Source organism: Phyllopteryx taeniolatus, chromosome 9 (genome assembly GCF_024500385.1).
Source record: "Phyllopteryx taeniolatus isolate TA_2022b chromosome 9, UOR_Ptae_1.2, whole genome shotgun sequence".
Taxonomy (NCBI): Eukaryota; Metazoa; Chordata; class Actinopteri; order Syngnathiformes; family Syngnathidae; genus Phyllopteryx; species Phyllopteryx taeniolatus.
The window spans coordinates 29,763,081-29,785,291 of record NC_084510.1 but is presented as its reverse complement, the minus strand read 5'-3'; the positions used below and the strand labels follow the sequence as shown (position 1 = coordinate 29,785,291).

General features: G+C 42.3%; 2 protein-coding genes across 7 annotated transcripts; both read left to right on the top strand.

Moving 5' to 3' along the window:
- The first annotated feature begins 596 nt into the window (after nucleotides 1-596).
- Nucleotides 597-11,794, top strand: draxina (dorsal inhibitory axon guidance protein a). 2 transcript variants are annotated; one of them, XM_061784826.1, is made up of 7 exons: nucleotides 597-988; nucleotides 9,140-9,567; nucleotides 9,677-9,864; nucleotides 10,133-10,253; nucleotides 10,348-10,440; nucleotides 10,534-10,623; nucleotides 10,717-11,794. In XM_061784826.1, the coding sequence occupies exons 2-7, from the start codon at nucleotides 9,165-9,167 to the stop codon at nucleotides 10,827-10,829; spliced, it is 1,008 nt and encodes a 335-aa protein (XP_061640810.1). In that variant the 5' UTR covers nucleotides 597-988; nucleotides 9,140-9,164; the 3' UTR covers nucleotides 10,830-11,794. The 2 variants fall into 2 exon arrangements, with proteins under 2 accessions (XP_061640810.1, XP_061640809.1); XM_061784825.1 differs by having other exon boundaries at nucleotides 598-988; nucleotides 9,137-9,567.
- Nucleotides 11,795-11,934: 140 nt separating this feature from the next.
- On the top strand, nucleotides 11,935-19,184 carry agtrap (angiotensin II receptor-associated protein). 5 transcript variants are annotated; one of them, XM_061784828.1, is made up of 5 exons: nucleotides 11,935-12,609; nucleotides 13,768-13,802; nucleotides 13,921-14,029; nucleotides 14,180-14,387; nucleotides 17,215-19,184. In XM_061784828.1, the coding sequence occupies exons 1-5, from the start codon at nucleotides 12,583-12,585 to the stop codon at nucleotides 17,337-17,339; spliced, it is 504 nt and encodes a 167-aa protein (XP_061640812.1). In that variant the 5' UTR covers nucleotides 11,935-12,582; the 3' UTR covers nucleotides 17,340-19,184. The 5 variants fall into 5 exon arrangements, with proteins under 5 accessions (XP_061640812.1, XP_061640814.1, XP_061640815.1 ...); XM_061784830.1 differs by having other exon boundaries at nucleotides 13,768-13,803; nucleotides 13,918-14,029; XM_061784831.1 differs by lacking the exon at nucleotides 13,768-13,802.
- The last annotated feature ends 3,027 nt before the right edge of the window (nucleotides 19,185-22,211 follow it).

The following is a 22,211-nucleotide window of genomic DNA, read 5'->3' as shown; positions in this document are numbered from 1 at the left end:
TTTATTTTTTTTCTCCCCCTTTTTCAAAGGAGATGCGCTGTCGACAGCAAATTCTCTACGCGGCTTTGCCTGCAAATTAATTTCAAGTGGAAATCCGATTGGAGACTTCTTGAAGGTGTTAAGCAGCCTTTAGGCTAATAAAAAAAAAAAATGCATGACAAAAAAAGAACTCCCTCGAGGGCTCAGTACACGCACACATACACGCGCGCGCGTGAATTGTCACACTTCACTCAGCAAGTGACAATATTTCTTACAGCATAAAAAGTTTCCGCTGTTATCTGTCCCGAGCAGACCGGCGTATTGCACTGAGCCTTAAGTATTTAAGTAGCAAATTAGCGAGTTTGAATAATACCAAGAACTATTTCTTTTCATCTCGACATTTCCCAGGCCCACATTGGGAAGTGCCAAACAATTCCCTCCAAAATATGGGAGCGTTTACACCAAGTTCTTTTCTTTTCCATGATTTGGCTTCGCCACTTTCCTCCTCATTGGCCAAGAGGAGAGATGCTCGCAGCTGTGTTGGTCTCTCCGCATCCACAAGAGGGCGCTGTGTGTGCTCTGTGCAATTCGCGGCGCTGCTGTCATCGCCCGGCATCCACAATTGCACCTATGTTTCTATCTTCCGGAGTATTTGAAACTTTTGGGACCTTTTTTTGAGGAGGAACCTGGCTCACGTGACGTCACTTTGCGTCTCATCCGCCGCGGTGACGCGCAGAGTGTGTCATCGATGCACAAAAGTCAAAATAGCGGCCAAGCCCCTCCTCCTTCCCGGAGGCGTGGACGCGGAGGCGCGCGCTCCCGGGTCCGCCGCTGTTGCGCCTCCCGTGGCTGTGTGGCCGCTGCCCGCCGTCTGCTGCAAGCGCAGAAGGAGCCGCAACAGCAGCAGCAGCAGCAACAGGAACAGCAGCAGCAACAGGAACAGCAGCAGCAGCAGCAGCAGCGCGGTTCCAACAAAGGTTCCACCAGCTGCGACAAACAACACACGCAGGTGAGACGCTCTTGACGTCTTTCTGGCGCTTTTGGTGTTTGTTTGCTTTCTTTCCCCTCTTAAATATTGGAACGTTCCATAAGCCCTTTTGGCAGAGATTTCAACTCAGCTATTTGTGTGTTTTTTTTTTTTTTTTTTTGTGGTCCCCCCCCCCCCCAGAGTGCAGGAGTCCATCCTGCTTAAAGTTATTTGGCTCCTTATCATATTTTCCTCTTATCCCAAACTATTTTTCAATAACAACCTGAGGATTAGTTGAACTTGTACAAATGATAAAAGGTTGACGTCTAACTAATCGTGTCACGATGTAATCTGAATCTTATTCAAATGTTTAACAACATATTGACATTGTCCACTGACAACATTTTTTTTGTCTTTCTGTTTTTGTCTGCAAATTACTAATAACTTTGGAAGGAAAAAAAAAATGTAATCATTGTATCATAAAACTAAAATGAACCCCCACCTATGTGATGTTAACTATTCACAAATGTCTTGTTCTTTTAAAAAAATTTTTTTTATGGAACCTGTTAGCGCTCTAAGACGCCACAAGATGGAGCCAAAGCCCTGGCTAATAGAGAAGTAGTAATTGGTGTCAAGGAAGTATGTTGAGGTGATACATTTGGACTGAAAGACTCAAATGTTTGCATGTCAGTGATGAGCGAAGTTTAGCCTGGGTTGTTAGTGGAATTTGCAGAGATGTACCCTTGATGTTACAAAGGAGCGATATTCGTGCTCGCAGGCACAAAAGAGTCGCGGCGGCATAGGTCAAGGGTCGGAACGGTTCCCCACCTGAACTCGAACGTCGCTCAGTAGCGCGCCGAGGCGAAACAATCCTGAACAATTGTAACGCAAATCGTGATGCCCACCCAAACCCGTTTGGATGACGCCCTCACCTCCCCTGATGTCACCTCAACATACATCCTTGATACCAATTCCTATTTCGATGGGGCATTTGTGCACAAAGGCCAAAAAAGGTGAGATTACTGCGCACCCAATGGTGAGGCCTTGAAGTTCCCGTGCGTGGGAAGACGCCATAACCACTTGTCTCAATTCGCTGATTGTTGTGCCCGCGTCGAACAAACGTTCACATTTCAAGAAATCGACTAAAAACCGCTTCAAAAGCAGCCAGTTCCCGTTCATTCCATCCTCATCTTCTTTCCTCTCCCACCCTTTTGTCTGTTGGCGGCTCTTCGGGGAGCCGCTGGCGTCGCTCGCGTCTTGGAACTGGCCTCGCTGGAGTGGGTGTTTCCGGGGGAGGTCCCCCCTGCTGTGCGTGCGCGCGCGCGCGAGGCCCTGGCGAACGCTCGATAAGGGCCCCCGTGCTGAGATTTTGACGATGCCGCCGTGCCAGGCACAAACGCTCCGGGAGGTCTTCTACCTGCCGCTTGATTTTGGTTCTCCGTGGATTCCGCTGCGACTCGCTCGGGGACCGATGGCGTTTCGCCGTCTTCGTTTTCTTTCTTCTTCTTCTTCTTCTTCTTCTTCTGTTTAATACCCACTTTAACAGCCTATACGCACCTAATGGCTGCTGAAACGAGTGTGAACAAAATGTACCGTGCCACGGTGTTGTTAAAATTGTGAAGGCATTTAAGGCAAGAGTGGTTAGCAGTGCTGACTTAAAGGAGGGATGTTCCAAATTGGCTTCAAAGTTAACAAAACACGTATATTAGCATGTTTGGAGATGCTAAATTGTCTTTATTCACAAAAAACACAAATGTTAGGTTCACTCAAGACTGTTGTTGTTAATGTTTACAAAACAACAGATTCATAGAAGCCTCTAAATCGTCTTCAGTGTTGATAAACGTGCGTTTTCACCACTGAAGACTTCATTGTTGTAATTGTTGACGAGCACAAGATTTGAAGACACTAAATTGTCTAAAATTGACCAAAAAAAAGTAAACAGCTTCATCAAATATTCTAGATTGTCTTTGATGTTTACAAAGTTTGTATATTGTCTTTGATGTTTACACAAAACTTAATCAAATATTGTATATTGGCTTTGATATTTACAAAAACAGCTTCATCAAAGATTCTAGATGGCCTTTGATATTTACAAAAACAGCTACATCAAAGATTCTAGATGGTTTTTGATGTTTACAAAAACAGCTTCAGCAAAGATGCTAGATTGTCTTTGATGTTTACAAAAAACAGATTCATCAGTTTCTAAATGGTCTTTGATGTTTACAAAAAACTTAAATAAAAAAATGTATATTGTCTTTGATGTTTACAAAAAACAGATTAATCAAAGATTCTAGATGGTCTTTGTTTACAAAAACAGCTTCAGCAAAGATGCTAGACTGTCTTTGATGTTTACAAAAAACATTCATCAGTTTCTAAATGGTCTTTGATGTTTACAAAAAACTTAAATCAAAAATTGTATATTGTCTTTGATGTTTACAAAAAACTGCTTCATCAAAGATTCTAGATTGTCTTTGATGTTTACAAAAACAGCTTCATCAAAGATACTAGATTGTCTTTGTTTACAAAAACAGCTGCATCAAAAATTATCTATGGTCTTTGATGTTTACAAAACAGCTTCATCAAAGATGCTAGATTGTCTTTGATGTTTACAAAAAACAGATTCATCAAAGATTCTACATGGTCTTTGATGTTTACAAAAAAACAATCAAAAATTGTATATTGTCTTTGATGTTTACAAAAAACAGCTTCGTCCAAGATTCTAGATGGTCTTTGATGTTTTCAAAAACAGCTTCATCAAATATTAGAGATTGTCTTTGATGTTTACAAAAAACAGATTCATCAAAGATTCTAGATGGTCTTCGATGTTTACAAAAAACGTAATCAAAGATTGTATATTGTCTTTGATGTTTACAAAACATCTTCAACGATTATACATTGTCTTTGATGTTTACTAAACAGCTTCAAATATTCTAGATTGTCTTTGACGTTTACAAAACATGTTTGAAGACTTTGTTGTCATGAATGTTTACCTCAAATTGTTGATGACAACGCTAAATTGTCTTTTAAAACACTCCATTGAAATGAAATGAAATTGTTGTTAAATGTTTCCAAAAATGTGTCTTTGAATACATTAGATTGTCTTCAGTGGTTAAAAAACACATTTTCTAGTTTCATTGAAGAATTTATAGTCTGAATGCACATTTAGCATTTAGCAATCTTTAAGGAAACTTTTCCTTAAAGATTGCTTTCCTTTCGTTCCAAGTCAGCCGCGATCGACTTTCGCATTAAAAAAAAAAAAAAAAATACGATATGGCCATTTGTTCACAGCGGCTGACAATTGGCTGAGGCCCTGAGATTTCAGTCATCTCATCAAAAAACAATTAGTCAAGTTTTCTTCGATTCATCGAATTCACACGCTTGAAAACATCCCAAATGCTCCACAGCTCCTCTCTCCCTTCTCATGCAATGGACTATTCCAGACTTGATTCCTGGAACGATATTAAGGACTTTATTTATTATGCAAGACGTCGGCGTTGAGGGGAAAATGAAACTTTTTTTTTGTTTTCCATTGTGGTGCACAGAAACCGCGTCCCCGGTTGTACGGTCAATAATCAGCAGGGCGGCTGTGGCGTCCTGGATCGGAATGGGGGTGTGGGGGGGGGGGGGGGGGGGGTCCTGAGGGGTGAGGGGTGCTGCTTGCTCCTGCATCCTTTTGTCTGCCGCTTCCTTTTCGGTTGCTATGAGAGACCCAAACAACAAGACGAAGAAGGAGAGCACCAGATGGCTGCTGAACGTTTGCCGTCACAGCAGGTGTTTTTGTTTTTTTTTTATTTTTTTTTTTAGCCGTCACGCCTTCTCATCTCGTCCTCTCGCTCCTCTCTATACTTTTGTGTCGTAAAAAGCCTTCGCTTCCTCCCCCCACCTCAATTGAGCCCGGAGATTAGCAATCACTACAGAGGCGCGTGCCTCTCAACGAGACCCTCGCCTCTCCGCAGGAGGAAATTGTTGCATTTTCAAGCAAATATGAGCCCTTCTATCATCAATGCTGGGCTGCCTGTGTCGATGTACGGCTCAATTTTCAAGATTTCATCTTGTTGCGAGTAGTCATAAAGAGGGTTGGATGGCAAACTGGAGCTTTTGTTGACATCTGTGTTGTGAATCCTGAAAGGGGGGGGGGGGGGGGGGGGGGGGGGTTAACGCCGATGGAAACGCCGGCGTGAGAATGAAAGTCATCAGTTCCACGCCGCCGCCTTGGCGCGCCGGCCCCGTAACAGATGCTCAACCTGCTGCCCGCCCGCTACGCGCGCGAGCTGCGCTGCTTGGAAAAACGCCACACGATGATGCATCTTTGCTTTATTTCCAGTACGCTTTACACGATCAGGATTTTTGGGGCCGATCACCGATCGGCGAGTTTAAAAAAAAAAAAAAAAAAACGATAACCGATCACCGATCACCGATGGAGGAATGTGTCTATTTAAATGACCTGTTCATTTACTGGATATACTTAATTGCTCCAAAAATTATATTTACAATCAATAATGTATCTTTGTTCCTCTATTTATGCCAGTGAGGCATAGTGACAGACAGAACAAATGAATGGTCTTCAATTAGATGGCAGGAAGTAAATACAGTAATTCATTTATCCATTTTTGTTTGGTGGAGTGCCGTGAGATTTTTCAATTGTAAAATATGTTCCTTGGCTCCATAAAGGTTGGAAATGACTGCTCTCGTCAGGTCGGGTATTCTAATCAATCGGGTCAAACCAACATGACAACGTGACAGAAATAATCGGCGCTAACTGACTGGAATTCAATGATTTTATTTTTAATTAAATGACTTCAGCCACACCGAAACTTTAGAGCATGATTCGACAGAACGGCGGCCTGTTTCCGCACAACCGTCAGTGCGGTAATGAGTCTATCCGGTCGCGTTTGAGTTGACAAGATAAAGCCCGATGATCGTAAAAAAACGGGATGCGGTGGTATCGGAATTGAAGATTTTATTGCAGTCGTCTGACGTAGTGCAAGCGTGAAAAAATTCTAAACAAGCCATGTCTGAAAAGACACAGGAAGTCTGTCGTTTTTTTTTTATTTTCAGGGTCCGTTCGAACTACTCCTAAAGATTGTACACCATTGGACGCACGTTTACAAGACGGATGGACGACGCCAAATTGGAAAAATAATTGCGTTTCGGCCATTTCGTGCGGGTGGAGCGTGGTGGGCGAAAATTCGATGACAAGTCAGCTCCACAAGGTCGGCGCTTGACCCACCCGCCTTGTGCGTGATGAAGGCCCCACACGGAAAACATTCGTAGGCGGCGCCCCCTACTGGCGGAAATGAATTCTGCTTTTGAATGCAAGGGTCCCTTCACACCTCACCTCCTAAACAAAACACAAAGTGTCACCTCAGTGTCTCACTGTCGTGTTTGCAGGCGCCACAGCTGCTCCGATTCCCAGAGGTCATCCGGGTCCATTCCCTGAGGTACACTCGGGCATCCCCCGACATCCTTTGCGCTCGTCGGCATCCGCCCGCCCCCCCCCCCACCCCCCGCCGCGCACGCGAGCTGACCAGCAACTGCGAAAGATTTCCCACTTGATGTGTTAGCGTGACGAAGCCCCCCCACCTCCTCGCCCTCGCAGCCCGCCACGCAAGCGTGAAAGCGCACGAGCCACCATCGGCAGATCAATACTCCCCCCCGTCCCCTCCCCCCCCGCATTGATGTTCTGCACCACCGTCTGTCTTTGAACACAAAGAAGACGCAGGGCACATATGAACGAACAACCGTTCGCGCTCACATTCACACCTACGGGCAATTTAGAGTCTTCAATTAACCTACCATCAAGTTGTTGGGATGCGGGAGGAAACCGGCGTACCCGGAGAAAAGCCACGCAGGCACGGGGAGAACATGCAAACTCCACACAGCCGGGATTTGAACCCCGGTCCTCACAACTGTGAGGCACATGTGCTAACCAGTCGTCCACTGTGCCACAGAATAAAGTAAAAAAAAATAACAAATGAAATAAATAAATGTATGCTTTATTTCTAGAAAAACATGAATGAAAAGAATTGTTTGATTTTTTTTACTGTGTTCTTTTTTTCAAGGAAATCAATTGTAATCTTACGTGATTAAAATCACTTTTTTTTTTTCCCACAAGAAGTTGCAATCTAAAGAGAATAGTTTGTAGTTAATTTGTTTGTTTTGAGAAATCATTTTTTTAATAACCCTAATCGCATGACTATAAAGTAAAACTTTTCCCAAAAGAATAAAGTCATATTTTTTCAAGACATATTTACAGATAAAATACCATCTTACTATATATATCTATATAACAATTAATTTTAAAAAAATGTTAGCAGTACAAAAAAAGTCATTTTTCCTCTAAGAATTAAGTCTGAAAAGAACTATTCAAGCAAAGATGGTTTTTTTTCTTTTTTTTTTTTAAACAGATCATCACAATATCATGATATTGGAGTCCAAATTTGACAACTATTTTCCATAAATGCAAGCAAGCTGCTTTTGGCTAATGTTAGCGCTCATGTTTGGAGGTTCTTTGCAGGCTTCATCCAAAATAGAAACACTGCTTGTTTCTGTTCATGAAACGCTCTACGCTCAATCGCTACATCCTCAAAAATGTGCTACATTGTTTCATATCCTCTTTTCATTGTTGCGCACGCATTTATAGCCGATGTTGTTATGTCTTTTCCTTCGGCGAATTCTCAACATCTCAAAGGGAGTAAACAGTTTAGATGAAATGTGAAAGTGGCGCAGAGTCAAGGGAACATTGACAAAGCATCGGCGGCCTCCTTTGGCGCGTTCCGCTTCCGTCACAGCTCGCCGAAGAAGCGTCGACTCTGGCGATGAAAGCTTCTTCTCTGCCCAACAAAGGCTGAGATTTAATGTTTGGATTTATTATTATTGCTATTTTTTTTTTTTTCATCAGAGATTTATCCTCAAAAGTGCCAGGCCATCCCGCAAGCACCAACACCAAGACGGAGAACCTCTCGAGTTGCAAATCATTAGCCTAATAGCAAAGCGGCCAAAGTCATATTGGAACGTTGTCAGAAAACAAGAGTAAACTAAAATTTTTAACAAGTGCATCGCAATTTTTATTTTTATTTTTTTTATTGATTTGAATTAAGTCACATAGGCAATTATGCTATTAGGCTAATGTGCTTTTTGCTTCTGTTTGATCATTTTTATTTAGTCTTTTTTTTTGAATAAAGTCATATTTTTTAGAAGAGTCATATTGTTTTATTAGAAACACATCTCAATCCTATTACAATAATAAAATCACTTTTTTTTTTTTAGAATAGTCGTATTAAGAAAATGTCACGTTGTTTTGAGAATAAAGCCATATTATTTTAAAATAGCAGATATTTCTCACACAAAAGAAATCTAATCTTAAGAGAATAAAGTTGTATTTTTTAAATAACATTTATTGATAAAAAGTAATTTTGACGTTTTCTTTTTTTTTTTTCAAGAAAATGTTTGTAATAATGTATAATGAGAAAAAATATTTTTCCAAAAATAATGGCATAGTGTTTTTAAAAAAAACTCCTTTATTCAATGTTTTTTTTTTTTTTCAAGAATTAGGTGACAGTTATGTTGTCTGAAGTCAGAATTTTTTTTTGAGAGGTCGCACATTTGCGAGAATCTTTTTTCCGAGCACATTATTGCACTGTACCGTTTTTTTGAGAAAAAAAAAAAATTTGTTAAAATGTATTTCATCTTTATTCATCCAGGAAAACCTCATTTTTTTCAACTTTATTTGTCTTGTAAGATCATCACACTTTCCTCTTTGCTATGACTTCTACTGGTGTACACAACAAACAAAAAAAGCCAAAGAAAAAGCAAAAACACTTCTGGAGTTAATCCTTTAGGTAAGCGACTGTCACGACGTACAAGTACCACCGTTGGTCCACGGGGTCCCTCTCGTGGTAGACAAAATTCTGACTGCCCAAGTACAGTTCAGTTGTATTCAACTTTTAACTCATTCACTGCCACCCTTCCCAGTTAACATGGATATTTGACTTCTAAAGCCGTCAATGGCAGTGAATGTGCTAAGGTGAAAACATTTGCATTTAATCTTTAGGACGAGATTGTTTTAAAACATGTATTTATTTATGAGGCCAAGTTTAGGTTTTTGGGGCATATTATTTCCTAATACACCAGTTTTGGGGGGGTGCCACATTTTGGACATTTGTCACTATCACTGTATTCTCCTCTCAGCAGGTGGCGCCGTTGTGCTTTAGAGACGATGGCGCCCTCCTTCTTCCTGACGTTGGCGCTTCTTTTGGCGCTGACGTCTTTGTCCCTCGCCTCCGATCCTTCCGGCGTCCCTCGCGGCAAGAGGAGGCGCCACTCCGGAGGACGGTCGCAGCACCTCCTACGGGCCGCGGCGGGCTACGGCGACGTGAAGGTGACGCGTAGCAGCCGGGGCGGCGGGCCCGTCTCTCGTGGGCCGGCACGCCCTCTGGCCCGCCCCGAGGACGACGGCGCAGGCTCGGAGGGTCTGCGTCCGGTACGGGTGGAGACGGGCCGGGGCAGAGCCGGCCTGAGAGAGAACCAGCTGACGGGCACGCGCAAGGGAAGAGGTCACGCCGACCAATCGCAGCTCAGGAGACACGGGGGGAGGCGGGACAAAGGACGACATGGGCAAGGTGGGCATCACATGGGCACACTTATTTTTTTTGTCCATGAAGTCCATGAAGGTTTTTGAAAATAAAGTCAGATTCAGCACATACTTTATATTCTGCTTCCATTTTGCAGGTTTTCTTCCGGAGCCGCGGTCGGGCGTCCTACTGGACGAGCCCCCTCCTTCATCTTCGTCTTCTTCGGTCCCTGCGGGAGACGGGCCCTCCCCCGACTCCGCCACCTCGGGCTCTGGCTCCTCCTCGGTCGCCGCGGTGACCGACGAGCATCCCCCGACGTTGCCCCCGGCCTCCGCCAAACCGCCGGTAACCCGAGAGCAGCCCCAAAAGTCTCGTGTTGAGGTTTTATCCATGAGCTGACCTCAATCAGTCGAATCGATCTTATCGATATTTGGTTAAGAAAACACTTGCCGAGGGTGACAGGAAATGCGAATGCATCTTGGTTCCGGCAAAAGCTCGTTTATGATGGATGCGAATAGAAATAGCGGACTAATTGTACTTTTTTTGCGGACGCTCGTGTCCCTTGATTGATTGGAAGGCGGTTCCGTATCGGCAAGCTGCTATCTCTCCTCAGAGGTCCGCACGAGGGAAGGGGCAAGGCGAGGTGATGCCCACCCTGGACATGGCGCTCTTCGACTGGACCGACTACGAGGACATGAAGCCTGTGGATGCGTGGCCGTCCTCCAGGAAGAAAGGTCCGCCTCCAAAAACTTGGAAGTTGAACCGACTTTCCAGTTGTCCGGAGTTTTTGGAAAAACGGGTCCAGCTTCGTTGTTTTCTCATCCGCAGACAAAAGGCGAAGTAAAAATCTCAGCAGCGGGAACGGGACAGCGGACGGTGACGACGTCGAACCATGTGACCACCATCTGGACTGTCTGCCCGGTCGGTCGCCATCGCACGGGACAAATTCTCAATCTCGACCAATGGAATCTTTTTAAATGCTAAATGTTAAAAGCGTTCTTTTGAAAACTGAAGGTTCCTGTTGCGACCTGAGGCAACACGAGTGCAAAGCTCACAACAGAGGCCTGAACAACAAGTGCTACGACGACTGCATGTGCGAGGAAGGTGAGGATGTACCTCGACTCTCACCCGCGCAGTCCATCTTCCTTCATCCGAATGCAGTATTCCAAAAGGACTCTTTATTTTGTGACCTCACAGGCTTCCGTTGCTATGCTAAATTCCACCGCAAGCGGCGCGTAACGAAGAGGCGGGGCCGCTGTGTGGTGCCCGAGTCGGTCAGTAGTGACCACGGAGGCTTCATCACCGTCTGAGGAGGAAGATGAGGATAAGAGTCTGTGGGAAGACGGCGACCGTGACCACACGGGCGACGTCCCGTGCTTGGAGTGGATGTCAACGAGCGGACGTTTTGAAGCACAAGGGAATGCTACCCCCAACCTTACCCCAACACTACCCTAACTCTAACCCTAACTTTACCCCAGGCCCAGCCCAACCTAAGCCCAAAACTAACTTTGCCTTTAACCCAGCACTACCCTAACCTAAGCCCAAATCTACCCTAACCTTTACCCCAGCACTACCCCAACCTAAACCCAACACTACGATAACTCTAACCCCGACCTTTACCCCAGGCCCAGCCCAACCTAAGCCCAACACTAACCTTGCCTTTACCCCAGCACTACCCTAACCTAAGCCCAACACTACCCTAACCTTTACCCCAGCACTACCCCAACCTAAGCCCAACACTTCCCTAACTCTAACTCTACCTTTACCCCAACCGTACCCTAACCCCTTTAAGTGAGATCTGTTTGCTTATTTATAATGTTGGAACATCGCAGTGCTGATAAACGTATATATGTCGCTGTTAGGCTGGAACCTTACATGTCCAAATATGGTCAATTTCATATTATCATCACTAATCGATACCATAGGTCTATTCCCACATCATCTGTTATTATTACGCATTATGAACCAATTTAAAGTTGTGTAAATAGTTTGCGAACAAACTCCTTAGCTCTATTGAACGCTTAAACTGCAATTAGCCATGAAACCCGATTTCGGTGTTGTGTTGTGTCGATGTTGATGACGGCAATATAACGTGCAAGACCGACTTGAATGACCGACTTGTAATAACTTGTGAATATGAAGGTGTCGTTTTCTTTTCAACTTTCAGTAGTGTTTTCAAGTTTATTGTTCCACTCTTCTTAATTTATTCATTTTTTTTTATTTCCCTGTCTTGTGCTTGCGTTTAAGATTAAACTATTTGTTGTGCAACAAATGAGCAGCACTCAAAATGTCCATTTAATGTATTTCTTAAAAGGGAATTTAACATTGCTTGACTAATTCTAACAACTTTTTTTTTTTCCCCAAAAGGAAGTTATGGGAATAGAAATAATCTCTCAGCATGATAAAAAAAAATATTTTATTTACTGTACAGGCGATGTTTTAAGACATATTTGAATATTTTTATTTATTTTTTTTTTTTTTTGCTGTCATACAAAGTTCGTAAAACCGTAAAATAATGTCGAACTACGCGAGAAAAAAAATTCATTGTATTTTTCATATTGCAATCTTTTTTAATTATTATTATTATTTTTTTTGCCTTCACCGGTGAACTTGTGTGGCGGCAAAGAAAACTCAAAACACACTTGCGGAGTGAAATCCTGCCTGCCCGGCTGTCGCTTTACGAAATTTGTTTAATATCGGAGGTTTGCTTGACACGAGGCAACATTTTGTTCCCGCCGCAACTTTTGGGGGTGCTCTGCTGACATTCCGTCGTCCTGGAATTTATGTCCAGCAACGACATTCCTGTTTTGTTTCTTTGTGATAAAATCAAGAGAGAAGAAGTGCGGTCGGCCTTTTCGGGGAGGTGGAAGCGTTGAGCAGGAGGGAAGGCGGTGGCGAGGGTGGGTGTGAGTCACATGGGAAGCAGTCAGGGTGCTGTCACATGGTTCGTGTTTGCAAGCCGAGGCTGAAAAAAAACAACAAAAAAAAAAAAAGGCAAAGCTTGCGTGCTGTGCTGTTCCTCTTTTTAAAACTCTCAGACAGGTTTGAGCCCTGCTGCTTGTTATGGAAATTCCTGCCATCAATCTGAAGGTAAGCCGCTTTTTAAAACCCTCGTTCTCGTGTCCCGGTGGCGTTTTTGGAACTTTGGGGAAGAGAAAAACCTTATTTGGAGTTAACAATTCCAACCTATTGACACGGGCGCGACGGGAAGATGACAAGTGCCCGTCGAGAGGTTCCCGGTGACAACTTGGCCGTCGCTCATTTAACGCATGTGTTAAGTTTGCACAGGGTTTGCAAACTGCGGCTCTGGGGCTCAAAAAGGAACCTTTGGAGGGAGTCAAAGGAATCTGGATCGGAAGTCCAGAGTCTAATGATATATCAATTATTATAATATTTGGATCATTTTAGCTGGGGGGGGGGGGGGCTTTAACATTCATTCTTTCAATTCATTCAAAAATTAGGATGAGTGAAAAAAGTTGTCCTGTTCTTTGCCATTGTTATTAAATGTACAAAGACATTTTCATTTCAATTAATTTAATTTGAATATGAAATGACAATAACGTTGATTGGAAGTGCGGAAGATAAATCAAACAAAAGCAAATTAATAGCTTTGTAACACTCGTCTTGTCCACTTGTTTTGGAATGGAAGAAACACATTATTATTATTATTGTGATTTTTTTTTTGTAATCATCTTGGTTTGTTACTTGTAACATGTTTCATAAAAACACAGTTTCTAATTGCAGATTTTTCTTTTCATTATTATTTTGTATGCATTATTTTTTTATACAGGTTGTGATTAAATCCTTCTTACTTAATTTTTCCTTTATTTAAGTGTTATTTATATAATTGTCGTTATTTAGAAATTCATCATTTCTTTTCACATTTTTTTTTTAAATATATATTTTTTATTTTCTAGTTGTACGTTCATTTTTCATTATAATCGTGTTTTATTTGTATTTTTTCACTTTTTTCAATACTTGTATAATAAACTTGTATGATTACTGTTATGAAATGATTTCCCATTGCATTTTTTTTCTTTACTAAAGTGTCATCGCTGAATGGATGTGATGATGCGTCATTTGTATTGTATTTCTTGTTAAGAACTAGTAATTGACTTTGATTTGTTTCGTTTGTTTGTTGTTTGTTGAGGAGCACGCCTGTATTATTCTGACTGTTATGAGTGCACATGAACGAACGGTGAACATTTCATTTGTCGTGTTTTTTTTTTTTTTTTGCTGGGCTGTCAGGCCATCGTTTTGGTGCACTGGCTGCTGACAGTTTGGTGAGTGAACACGTTTTTCTTCACAAACTTGAGGAATGACCTCCAATAGGTCACGGAGCATGCGCACGTTTGCCTGCGATGTGTACGCATCTGTGTGTGTGTGTGTGTGTGTGGGCAGGGGCTGCATGGCGTGGCTGCCCACCTCCTTCGCCTGGGGCAACTTCAGCGTCCTGGCGGTGGGCGTGTGGGCCATCGCTCACAGGGACTCCGTCGACGCCGTGCTGATGGTGAGTGTCGCCCAAAAACAGCTTTTTCCACTTGCTCGTACTTGGGTTCGGCCTTCGCTCGCTCTCGGGGGTTCTGGGGTTACGGGGCCGCAACGCCGGAAGTCATACACTTTTTGAGGCAAGGTTCTCTCTCTTTTCGGCCGAGCGCAGTTTCTGATCGGGATGGCCGTGAGCGTCCTGACCGACATCGTCCACTTTGGCATCTATTACCCGCTGAGCGAGCTGGCGTCGGAAAAGGGCCGCGACGTGTTCCGCTTCAGCGCCGGCATGGCCATCCTCAGCCTGCTGCTCAAGCCCGCCTCCTGCTTCTTCGTCTACCAGATGTACCGCGAGCGAGGAGGAGATTACGTCAACTTTGGTGAGTGGCGGACGGCGAACTAAAGTAATGAGACCCAGTGCGGACCTTTTTCAAGCATGCGAGGGACAATCTCAAAGTCAGACTTCTAAGGTAAATATGGCGAGCCGATTCGCCATCGGCGATATCGGCAAGGCCTTTCGGACGAGTCGTAATTCCATTTGGAATCGTTGTCATTTCAGTCACAAGACTGTAAATGCCGTAAAATGTCCGAGACGCACCACGTGAAACCACTTTTTCCCCACCGTGATGTCTCAGTTTCAGTGAAGACTGCCGTCCGTTTCTTGGGGGTTGGGTTTTTTTTTTTTTTTTTTGGGAAATAGCTATTGGTAATTAAAAATCATAACGCATCAGGTTTATTTTTGCAATATTTTCATTTACAATATTTAAAACGTGAATTATTCATAGGTTTAGGGAAAAAAAAGGTTGATTTCAAAATTACTGACTCAATCATATGTATTATTCAACTTTTCACAGTTAATGAGTTGAAACAATAAATATTCATTTGACATTATTGAAATATTTATGAAAAATAACCCTCACAGTCAAAATGAGAACCGAAGAAAAAAAACGCTTTGCTGACATCAGGAGTGAATTCAAATCATGTATATTTTTTCATATTAGTGAATTAAAAATGTAAATGTATATTTAAATATTCATGAATATTCCTTTTTGTATGAACACCATTTTTTTGTTTAAAAAAAAAAAATAACTGATGAAGTTGTATGGAATCATGATTAAATGATCAGTAAAAATATTAAACATTTACGAATAAAAGCAATCAATAGTAATTTAATACTAGCCGATGCAATTTCTGGAGAAGATGGTGAAATGCGGAGTGAAATGAAATCAGATGAAGATGTGGAATGATATGAATACGCGCGAAATTATATAGAATGATTAAAAAAAAAAAAAGAAAAAAAGTTGAAACGGTTTGAATCGGTCGAGAGATGTTGAAGGAGGAAATCATGAAGAATGTCTTCATGTGGCAAAATGCGGAATTTGGAGGAGGCGCAAATCTGTTTTTAGACGTCCTGAATGTTTTGAATTCGCAATGTTTTGTCGAATGTGTCATTTGGAATGAGTGGGAACCTTTTGGGTGTGAAAAATGTGAAATGATGACAAACGTGAAATGAAATGAAACGTGAAACCAAATCTTTGTCTGAATCTTGTGGAAGGGTTGGCCAACCTTTCCTCCCTTGCAAGCCACGTTGCCCCCTTCTGCCTCGTCTCACAATGTTCTCATGTCTTCATTTGTCTCCTCCTCCCTCCCCCCTCTTTCACCTTTGACCTCCCAGACTTAGAGACCTCAGTGGACAGTCGCTGCACGACGGACAGTGCTGACAGTGCATTTATCGGCCGCCGCTATTGACCCCCCAAACACACACACAAACCCCATTTTTCCCTCTGCCAATCATCTGCCTTCCATTCCCCCTCTGCACAGGAAATGAGGTCATGAAAAGGGAAGAACAACGAGGACACTTTTTATTTTCTCTTTGTTGTTTGTTTGTATTTATAAGCGTGTGTGTGTGTGTGTGTGTGTGTCCTCACACCTCGTTTGTGCTTGTTCTCATACATTTGCATTTATGTATTAGTCATGCCGCCAATCTCGTGTGGGCTTGTGTGAGTTTTCGCATATTAATAATAATAATAATACAGTGATGCCTCGAGATACGAGCCGTCATTCGTTCGTTTTTTTTTGTTTTTTTTTTGCTTTGACTTGCGAGCGCTGTATGATGGCAGTGAACTCAGCGCACTGAAAAAACGACAGCAGTTTGGCAGATAGAGAATTTATTGATTTTTTTTTTTTAATAAAAAGAGGCTTCAAGCAGTTTATTGCCACTCCCACTTGAGGTTTACTGTCCAATTAAACGTAAAATAACAACATTAGTCCGTCGTGTGTTTAATGCACACACTCATAACAATATGGACACTGGACAGCAACAAATGCAAGCAAAGAGCAACGTTTAGCTTGATTTTCTACACCCTGTAGTCAAAAAGAGCACAGCAAAGAAATCTGGGAAGCAGCAGGATCTGCCGGCCCTACTTCCTGTCTATAACACTGAGACAGTCACTAAATTGCCCGTTTTTAGCATGTTCGGAGGATTTGACGTTTATGTAACTACGTTATGTCGAGCAGAGCACACTCGGCTTTTAGAGCCATGTGCTTGTGTCGAGTGTATGACTGGACAAATAGAATACCTGCACCTCTCTAAAGTATCACATATTGACAATAAGACTGCTTGTTCGTTCCTGGTGCAGTAGCGAATATTCCATTTAAAACACATGACAAACTTCGAGTCCGATTAAGCCGGTAATGATGTACAAGGCTGGACTGAACCAATTTAGTTTCTGGGGTGGGGTGGGGGGGAACACTTTAGGTGGGATGCAAACAATAAAGGGAAGACAATAAATAACAATAAATACATCATACATGTTTGCAGACGAAAGACTGACAACTATGTAGTACTGAATTGTGGAGGGAAGCATGAAACCATGAACTGAATTAACCTAAATTAACATAATTAATCATTAACTGTCGGCAGACGTGCTAACCACTAGTTAATTGTGCTGCCTTCAAAAAAATGCATCAAAATAATGAAAAATTTGATTTTTTTTTGGGGGTGATGCTAACACAAAAGGGTATCCGTGATGTTAAAGAGTAAGTGTCACGATAACCGCAGAGCAGGAAATGAGAGTATAGATATGAGCCATCCAATCACAATGACACAAAGCTCGACGTGTGCTAATGCCGTTTATAATCCGCCGCTCGGTGACAGTGTCCCTTCGTTGTCTCGTCACGCTGGGCGTGTGTTTGTCCCACGTGTAGGTTTCCCCTCCATGAGCCGAAACCGAGAAGCGTACCAGTCCATCGACCCCCAGCAGGGCGCGTCCACCAGTGCCGCCAACCCCTTCAACCAGGCGCAGGACACCAAGACGGCGCGAGCCTACTGATGGCCTCCGCCAACCGGAACACGTGCACTTCTACCACCCGTCCGCTGGATTATTATTATTGTTATTAATTTCATTTTTAAACGTTTTCAAAGTGAGACAAACGTTTTTTTTTTCCCCAATATTGTTCATTGTCAGTTGCATTTTTAAAATATATGTTGGAGCTAATTAACAAATACACAACATATATGAGAATGTTAGCATTTTGTTTATATCTGAGCATAAAGTAAAACAGTAAAAATGGATAAGTGTCAGCATTTAGTATTTAGCACAAAGTCAAACGGTACAAATGTATGTCAAGCTTTTTGTTTTCATATGAGCACGAAGTAAAACTAAAAAAAAAAAAAAAAAGTTAGCTTTTTGTTTCGTACCTCAGCAAAGTAAAACAGCAAAAATGAATCCAAATGTTAGCCAAATCATTTTTTATATAAGCACAAAGTAAAACACAACAAAATGCAAACTGCATTCTTTTACTTTATTCGCTTAACATTGCATAAACGAGCATACAGCAAAAAGTGACTATAGATACAAATGTTAGCTTTTTGTTTTTATATGAACATGAAGGAAAAGAGTAAAAGTGGATACAAATGTAATATTTGTTTTACATGTGCATAAAGATGCTAACACATGTTAGCATTCGGTTTTTATAATTTACACGTGGATAAACTAAAATGGGTATAAAAGTTACGATTTGAGCATAAAGTAATACAGTAAAAAATTATTATTATAAATTATAACTAACAAACAAACTGCCACATATATTTTTAAAAAGTCCTTGGGAAAGGTAACAAGCGTTTGCAATTCCTCAGAATCCAACCAACCGACAAATAATGACGAAACAAGAACCAATGGGAGGTAAGCAGCTCATTGGTGGAACGGATGATCGATTATTGGCTGAAAGCCACGGCGGATTGATTGGCGTGAGGGCAGAGAGATGGACGACGAGGATGTCGAGGTGGGGGGGGGGGGGAGCTTAGTGGAAAGGAGCCGTTGATTAATCAGCGCGATTTAGACACGAGGCCTCGTGTCAAAGTCAAGGACGCACGCGCCGGCGGCTAATTGGGGCGCCGTGCAATAACAGGAAGTCAATTTGTTGCACCCACAGCGACCGTCCCCGCAGATGTTTTTTTTTGACGATGTGTTCAGGAACACAAGGAAACACCTCATTTAGTTACACACAACGTTGCGTTTACAAGCAGTACACGCAAATGTTAGCATTTTGTTTATATTTGAGCTTTTAGGTAAAACAGTCACACCAAAAAAAAATGGGCAAATGTTAGCTTTTTGTTTTCACGAGCATAGCACGTTTGCATTTTGTTTTTTTATACGCGCGTTGAAGAAAATAGTAAGGTTGGACACGTAGAACGTTTTTTATGAAGATAAAGTAAAACAGTAAAGTTTGATACTAATGTTAGTATTTTGTTTTTCATATACAAATACAACCACAATTCCAATGAAGTCGGGACGTTGTGTTAAACATAAATAAAAACGTCCATCTTTTCTTTGAAGTTCTACATCAAAAGACTTCCTTCAACCATTTGTACGTTTATTAGGGTTTTCCTTCTCCGCCCAGACAGTAGCATGTTTTGGGTTCACAACAGACGTCCTGGTCTGCAAAGAGGATTGTTTTGCTTCTAATAAGATAAGGGTACCGGGTGTGATTCCAAATATGGTCATGAGGAACGGCCATCTTCCGGGTGCACCCAGGGAGGGGCTAATTCCACGCCCAGAGAATTAAACCTTGATAAACTGAGATCCAGGGGTTTTCGGGGGCTTTTTCGTTGTTCTGCCAATGTAAGCAGCTGTTACGACACTAAGGCTTGTTCAATAAATCGAATTAGCCCAAACGCCAAGTGTCTCGAAGTCTTCATTCATCCCTGCCCAACGGAAGTCGCAGTTCTCCCGGGTGACCTCCGACTCGGAACCACAGGCGAAAAAAATCCACCTCAAAGGTTCAAAAAAATCTGGAGAAATCACTGCATGCAAGCGGCAAAGCCGAAAACCAACATTGAATGCCCGTGACCTTCGATCCCTCAGGCGGCGCTGCATCAAAAACCGACATCAATGTGTAAAGGATATCACCACATGGGCTCAGGAACACTTCAGAAAACCAATGTCAGTAAATACAGTTCGGCGCTACATCCGTAAGTACAACTTGAAACTCTACTATGCAAAGCAAAAGCCATTTATCAACAACACCCAGAAACGCCGCCGGCTTCTCTGCGCCCGAGCTCATCTAAGATGGACTGATGCAAAGTGGAAAAGTGTTCTGTGGTCCTAAGAGTCCACATTTCAAATTGCTTTTGGAAATTGTGGACGTCGTGTCCTCCGGGCCAAAGAGAAAAAGAACCATCCGGACTGTTATGGACGCAAAGTACATAAGCCAGCATCTGTGATGGTATGGGGCTGTGTTAGTGCCAATGCCATGGGTAACTTACACTTCTATGAAGGCACCATTAATGCTGAAAGGTACATACAGGTTTTGGAGAAACATACGCTGCCATCCAAGCAACATCTTTTTCATGGATGCCCCTGCTTATTTCAGCAAGACAATGCCAAACCACATTCTGCACGTGTTACAACAGCGTGGCTTCGTAGTAAAAGAGTGCGGGTTCTAGGCTGACCTGCCTGCAGTCCGGACCTGTCTCCCATTGAAAATGCACGGCGTTTTATGAAGCATAAAATACGACAACGGAGACTCCGGACTGTTGAACAGTTGAAGCTGTACATCGAAGCTGTACATTCTAAGTTCATGATCATTTGCTAAAAACAATCAAGTTTATCAGTTTGAACAATAAATATCTTGTCTATGTAGTGTATTCAATGAAATATAGGTTGAACATGATTCTCAAATCATTGTTTTCTGTTCTTATTTGTTTAACACAACGTCCCAACTTCATTGGAATTGGGGTTGTATTAACCTGCTTTTATATGAGCAAACCAATAAAAATTGATACAAATGATACTGTTTTTTTTTATGACCATAAATAGTTTTTATATGAGCATAAGCAAAACAGTCCAAATTTATACAAATATTAGTATTATCCTTATTATTCTAGCACAAAGTCAAACAGTAAAAGCTAAGCAAGCCTAAAATATGTAAAAACAATGAATAATAAATAAAAACACTAACTTGGTACTCAGGTTCCTTCTGGTGGTACGTGAAATAATTCCTGCCTGTACAGTTCGGTTGTATTTAACTTTTCAGTACATTTGCATTCAATCTGAAAAAGTGGTTGTTTTAAAACTTATTTTAGTAAAGTTTTAATTTTTTTCCATGATGTAAGCACAGTCTTAATGTGGAAACATTTTAGAAATTTAAAAAAAAAAAAAAAAAAAAAAAGTCTGATTTTGATGAACACTTACGGCTACTATTACGCTAATGTATTTTCATGTTGGCCATTATCTTGGTACTTGGAGAGCTAAGAATTTTTTTTTTTTTTAGGTGGTACTCGCTGAACCACTGACTGAGGCTATTAGGCTAACGAAATATGCTATCCGAAAATATTGCAGTCACTTGAGGGCTGGTTGGCGTGAGGGAAAAAAATAAAGCGCTGCTCATTATACGATCACGTGTGTGTTCTTCCCTCTCAATCTGCTCTATTTGCTCTAATTGTATTGTTTTATTTCCTCGGTGACCCAAATCCCCCCCCCCCCCCCCCCCCTCGTGAAGATGATTAAACTTTCATTTTATCTCCCTCTTCCATCTTTAATGCTCAATTACGGACTGAAAACTCCGAAACGCGACGCCCAAAATAAACTTTCCCGCGGGAGAATAATGAAGAGCGAGTCGGCGGACTGTCGGGTCGGCGTGATGAATGACCTCGGGGAAGAGTGGGCGCCGGGCGGGAACACGCTCCTTTGTTGCCGGGCTGTCACAAATGTATTTTTTATGAACGTTTCCCCGAGGCCAAACAAGCACTTGATATTTTCCCAACTTTAGCGGCCGTCAATGAGACGTAAATAAGCTTTTCCCCTTCCGTTATCCACAGCAGCTTGCGTGCACCTAGCAGCTGCTAGCGCCTTTTATTTGGACGAGACACAAGCCTTCTGTTTCTTCGGAATCATTAACTATATTTGCCGTATTGTTTGGAAGCAAACCAAAGTAGATGTGCGCCCATACAGGAATCTTTGAAAATTCAGCCCCTGAAGTCAGTTCCACTTAGCAACATGTCCATCGTGATTAGCCCCACCGAAAAAAAGTTTCAAGAAACTATGTCTGAAAAGACACAGGAAGTCGGCCATTTATGTGTGAAGCGACCCATTTTGGGGGGAAAAAATTGGACATTTCAAATCTGAATTTTCTTTTGAAAGCCAGTTCCACTTAGCAACATGAAATTTGGTAAAGATGATTATCACGCCTGAAAAGACATCGGAAGTCTGCGATTTTATGTTTGAAGCGTCCATTTTAGGGACATGTAGGCCATTTGCAGGTGTCCATGAAATATGACCTCGTCCAAGTATTTTTTTGATTTTATTTTGGGGATTCAGACCCCAAGGCCAGTTTCAGTTCGAAACATGACATTTAGTGGGCGTGTCTATCATGAGTAGACCCGCACAAAAAAAAGTGCAGCATTTCATTTTGTTGAAAGGAATTCCAGGGCTCATAAACTAACAAACTCCGACTCGCAGCTGAAATTCTATTTGTATTATTTCTTATGGGGAAAATTCAAATCCCAAAAGCGGAAGTTTGCCTTGTGAGGGTCCACAGGGTGTATTATTAAGTCATTAACACTGTTGCCCCTATGCGGCGACACATCTTCACAGCATCAATGAAGCGTGGCCCTGACAGCGGCGTGACCTCGGCCACTTAGCACCGGCACGCAAAAGTTTCTCACCCGCTGACAGTAACACCCCCCCCCCCCCCCCTACCCC

What these genes read in the sequence shown, in the direction of transcription:
- draxina (XM_061784826.1), top strand. Translation starts at nt 9,165, where the DNA reads ATGGCGCCCTCCTTCTTCCTGACGTTGGCGCTTCTTTTGGCGCTGACG. An exon ending in CGGCCTCCGCCAAACCGCCG is followed by an intron (nt 9,865 to 10,132) that starts GTAACCCGAGAG and finishes ATCTCTCCTCAG; the next exon opens with AGGTCCGCACGAGGGAAGGG. An exon ending in CGACTGCATGTGCGAGGAAG is followed by an intron (nt 10,624 to 10,716) that starts GTGAGGATGTAC and finishes GTGACCTCACAG; the next exon opens with GCTTCCGTTGCTATGCTAAA.
- agtrap (XM_061784827.1), top strand. Translation starts at nt 13,838, where the DNA reads ATGACCTCCAATAGGTCACGGAGCATGCGCACGTTTGCCTGCGATGTG. An exon ending in CCGTCGACGCCGTGCTGATG is followed by an intron (nt 14,030 to 14,179) that starts GTGAGTGTCGCC and finishes GGCCGAGCGCAG; the next exon opens with TTTCTGATCGGGATGGCCGT. An exon ending in AGGAGATTACGTCAACTTTG is followed by an intron (nt 14,388 to 17,214) that starts GTGAGTGGCGGA and finishes TCCCACGTGTAG; the next exon opens with GTTTCCCCTCCATGAGCCGA.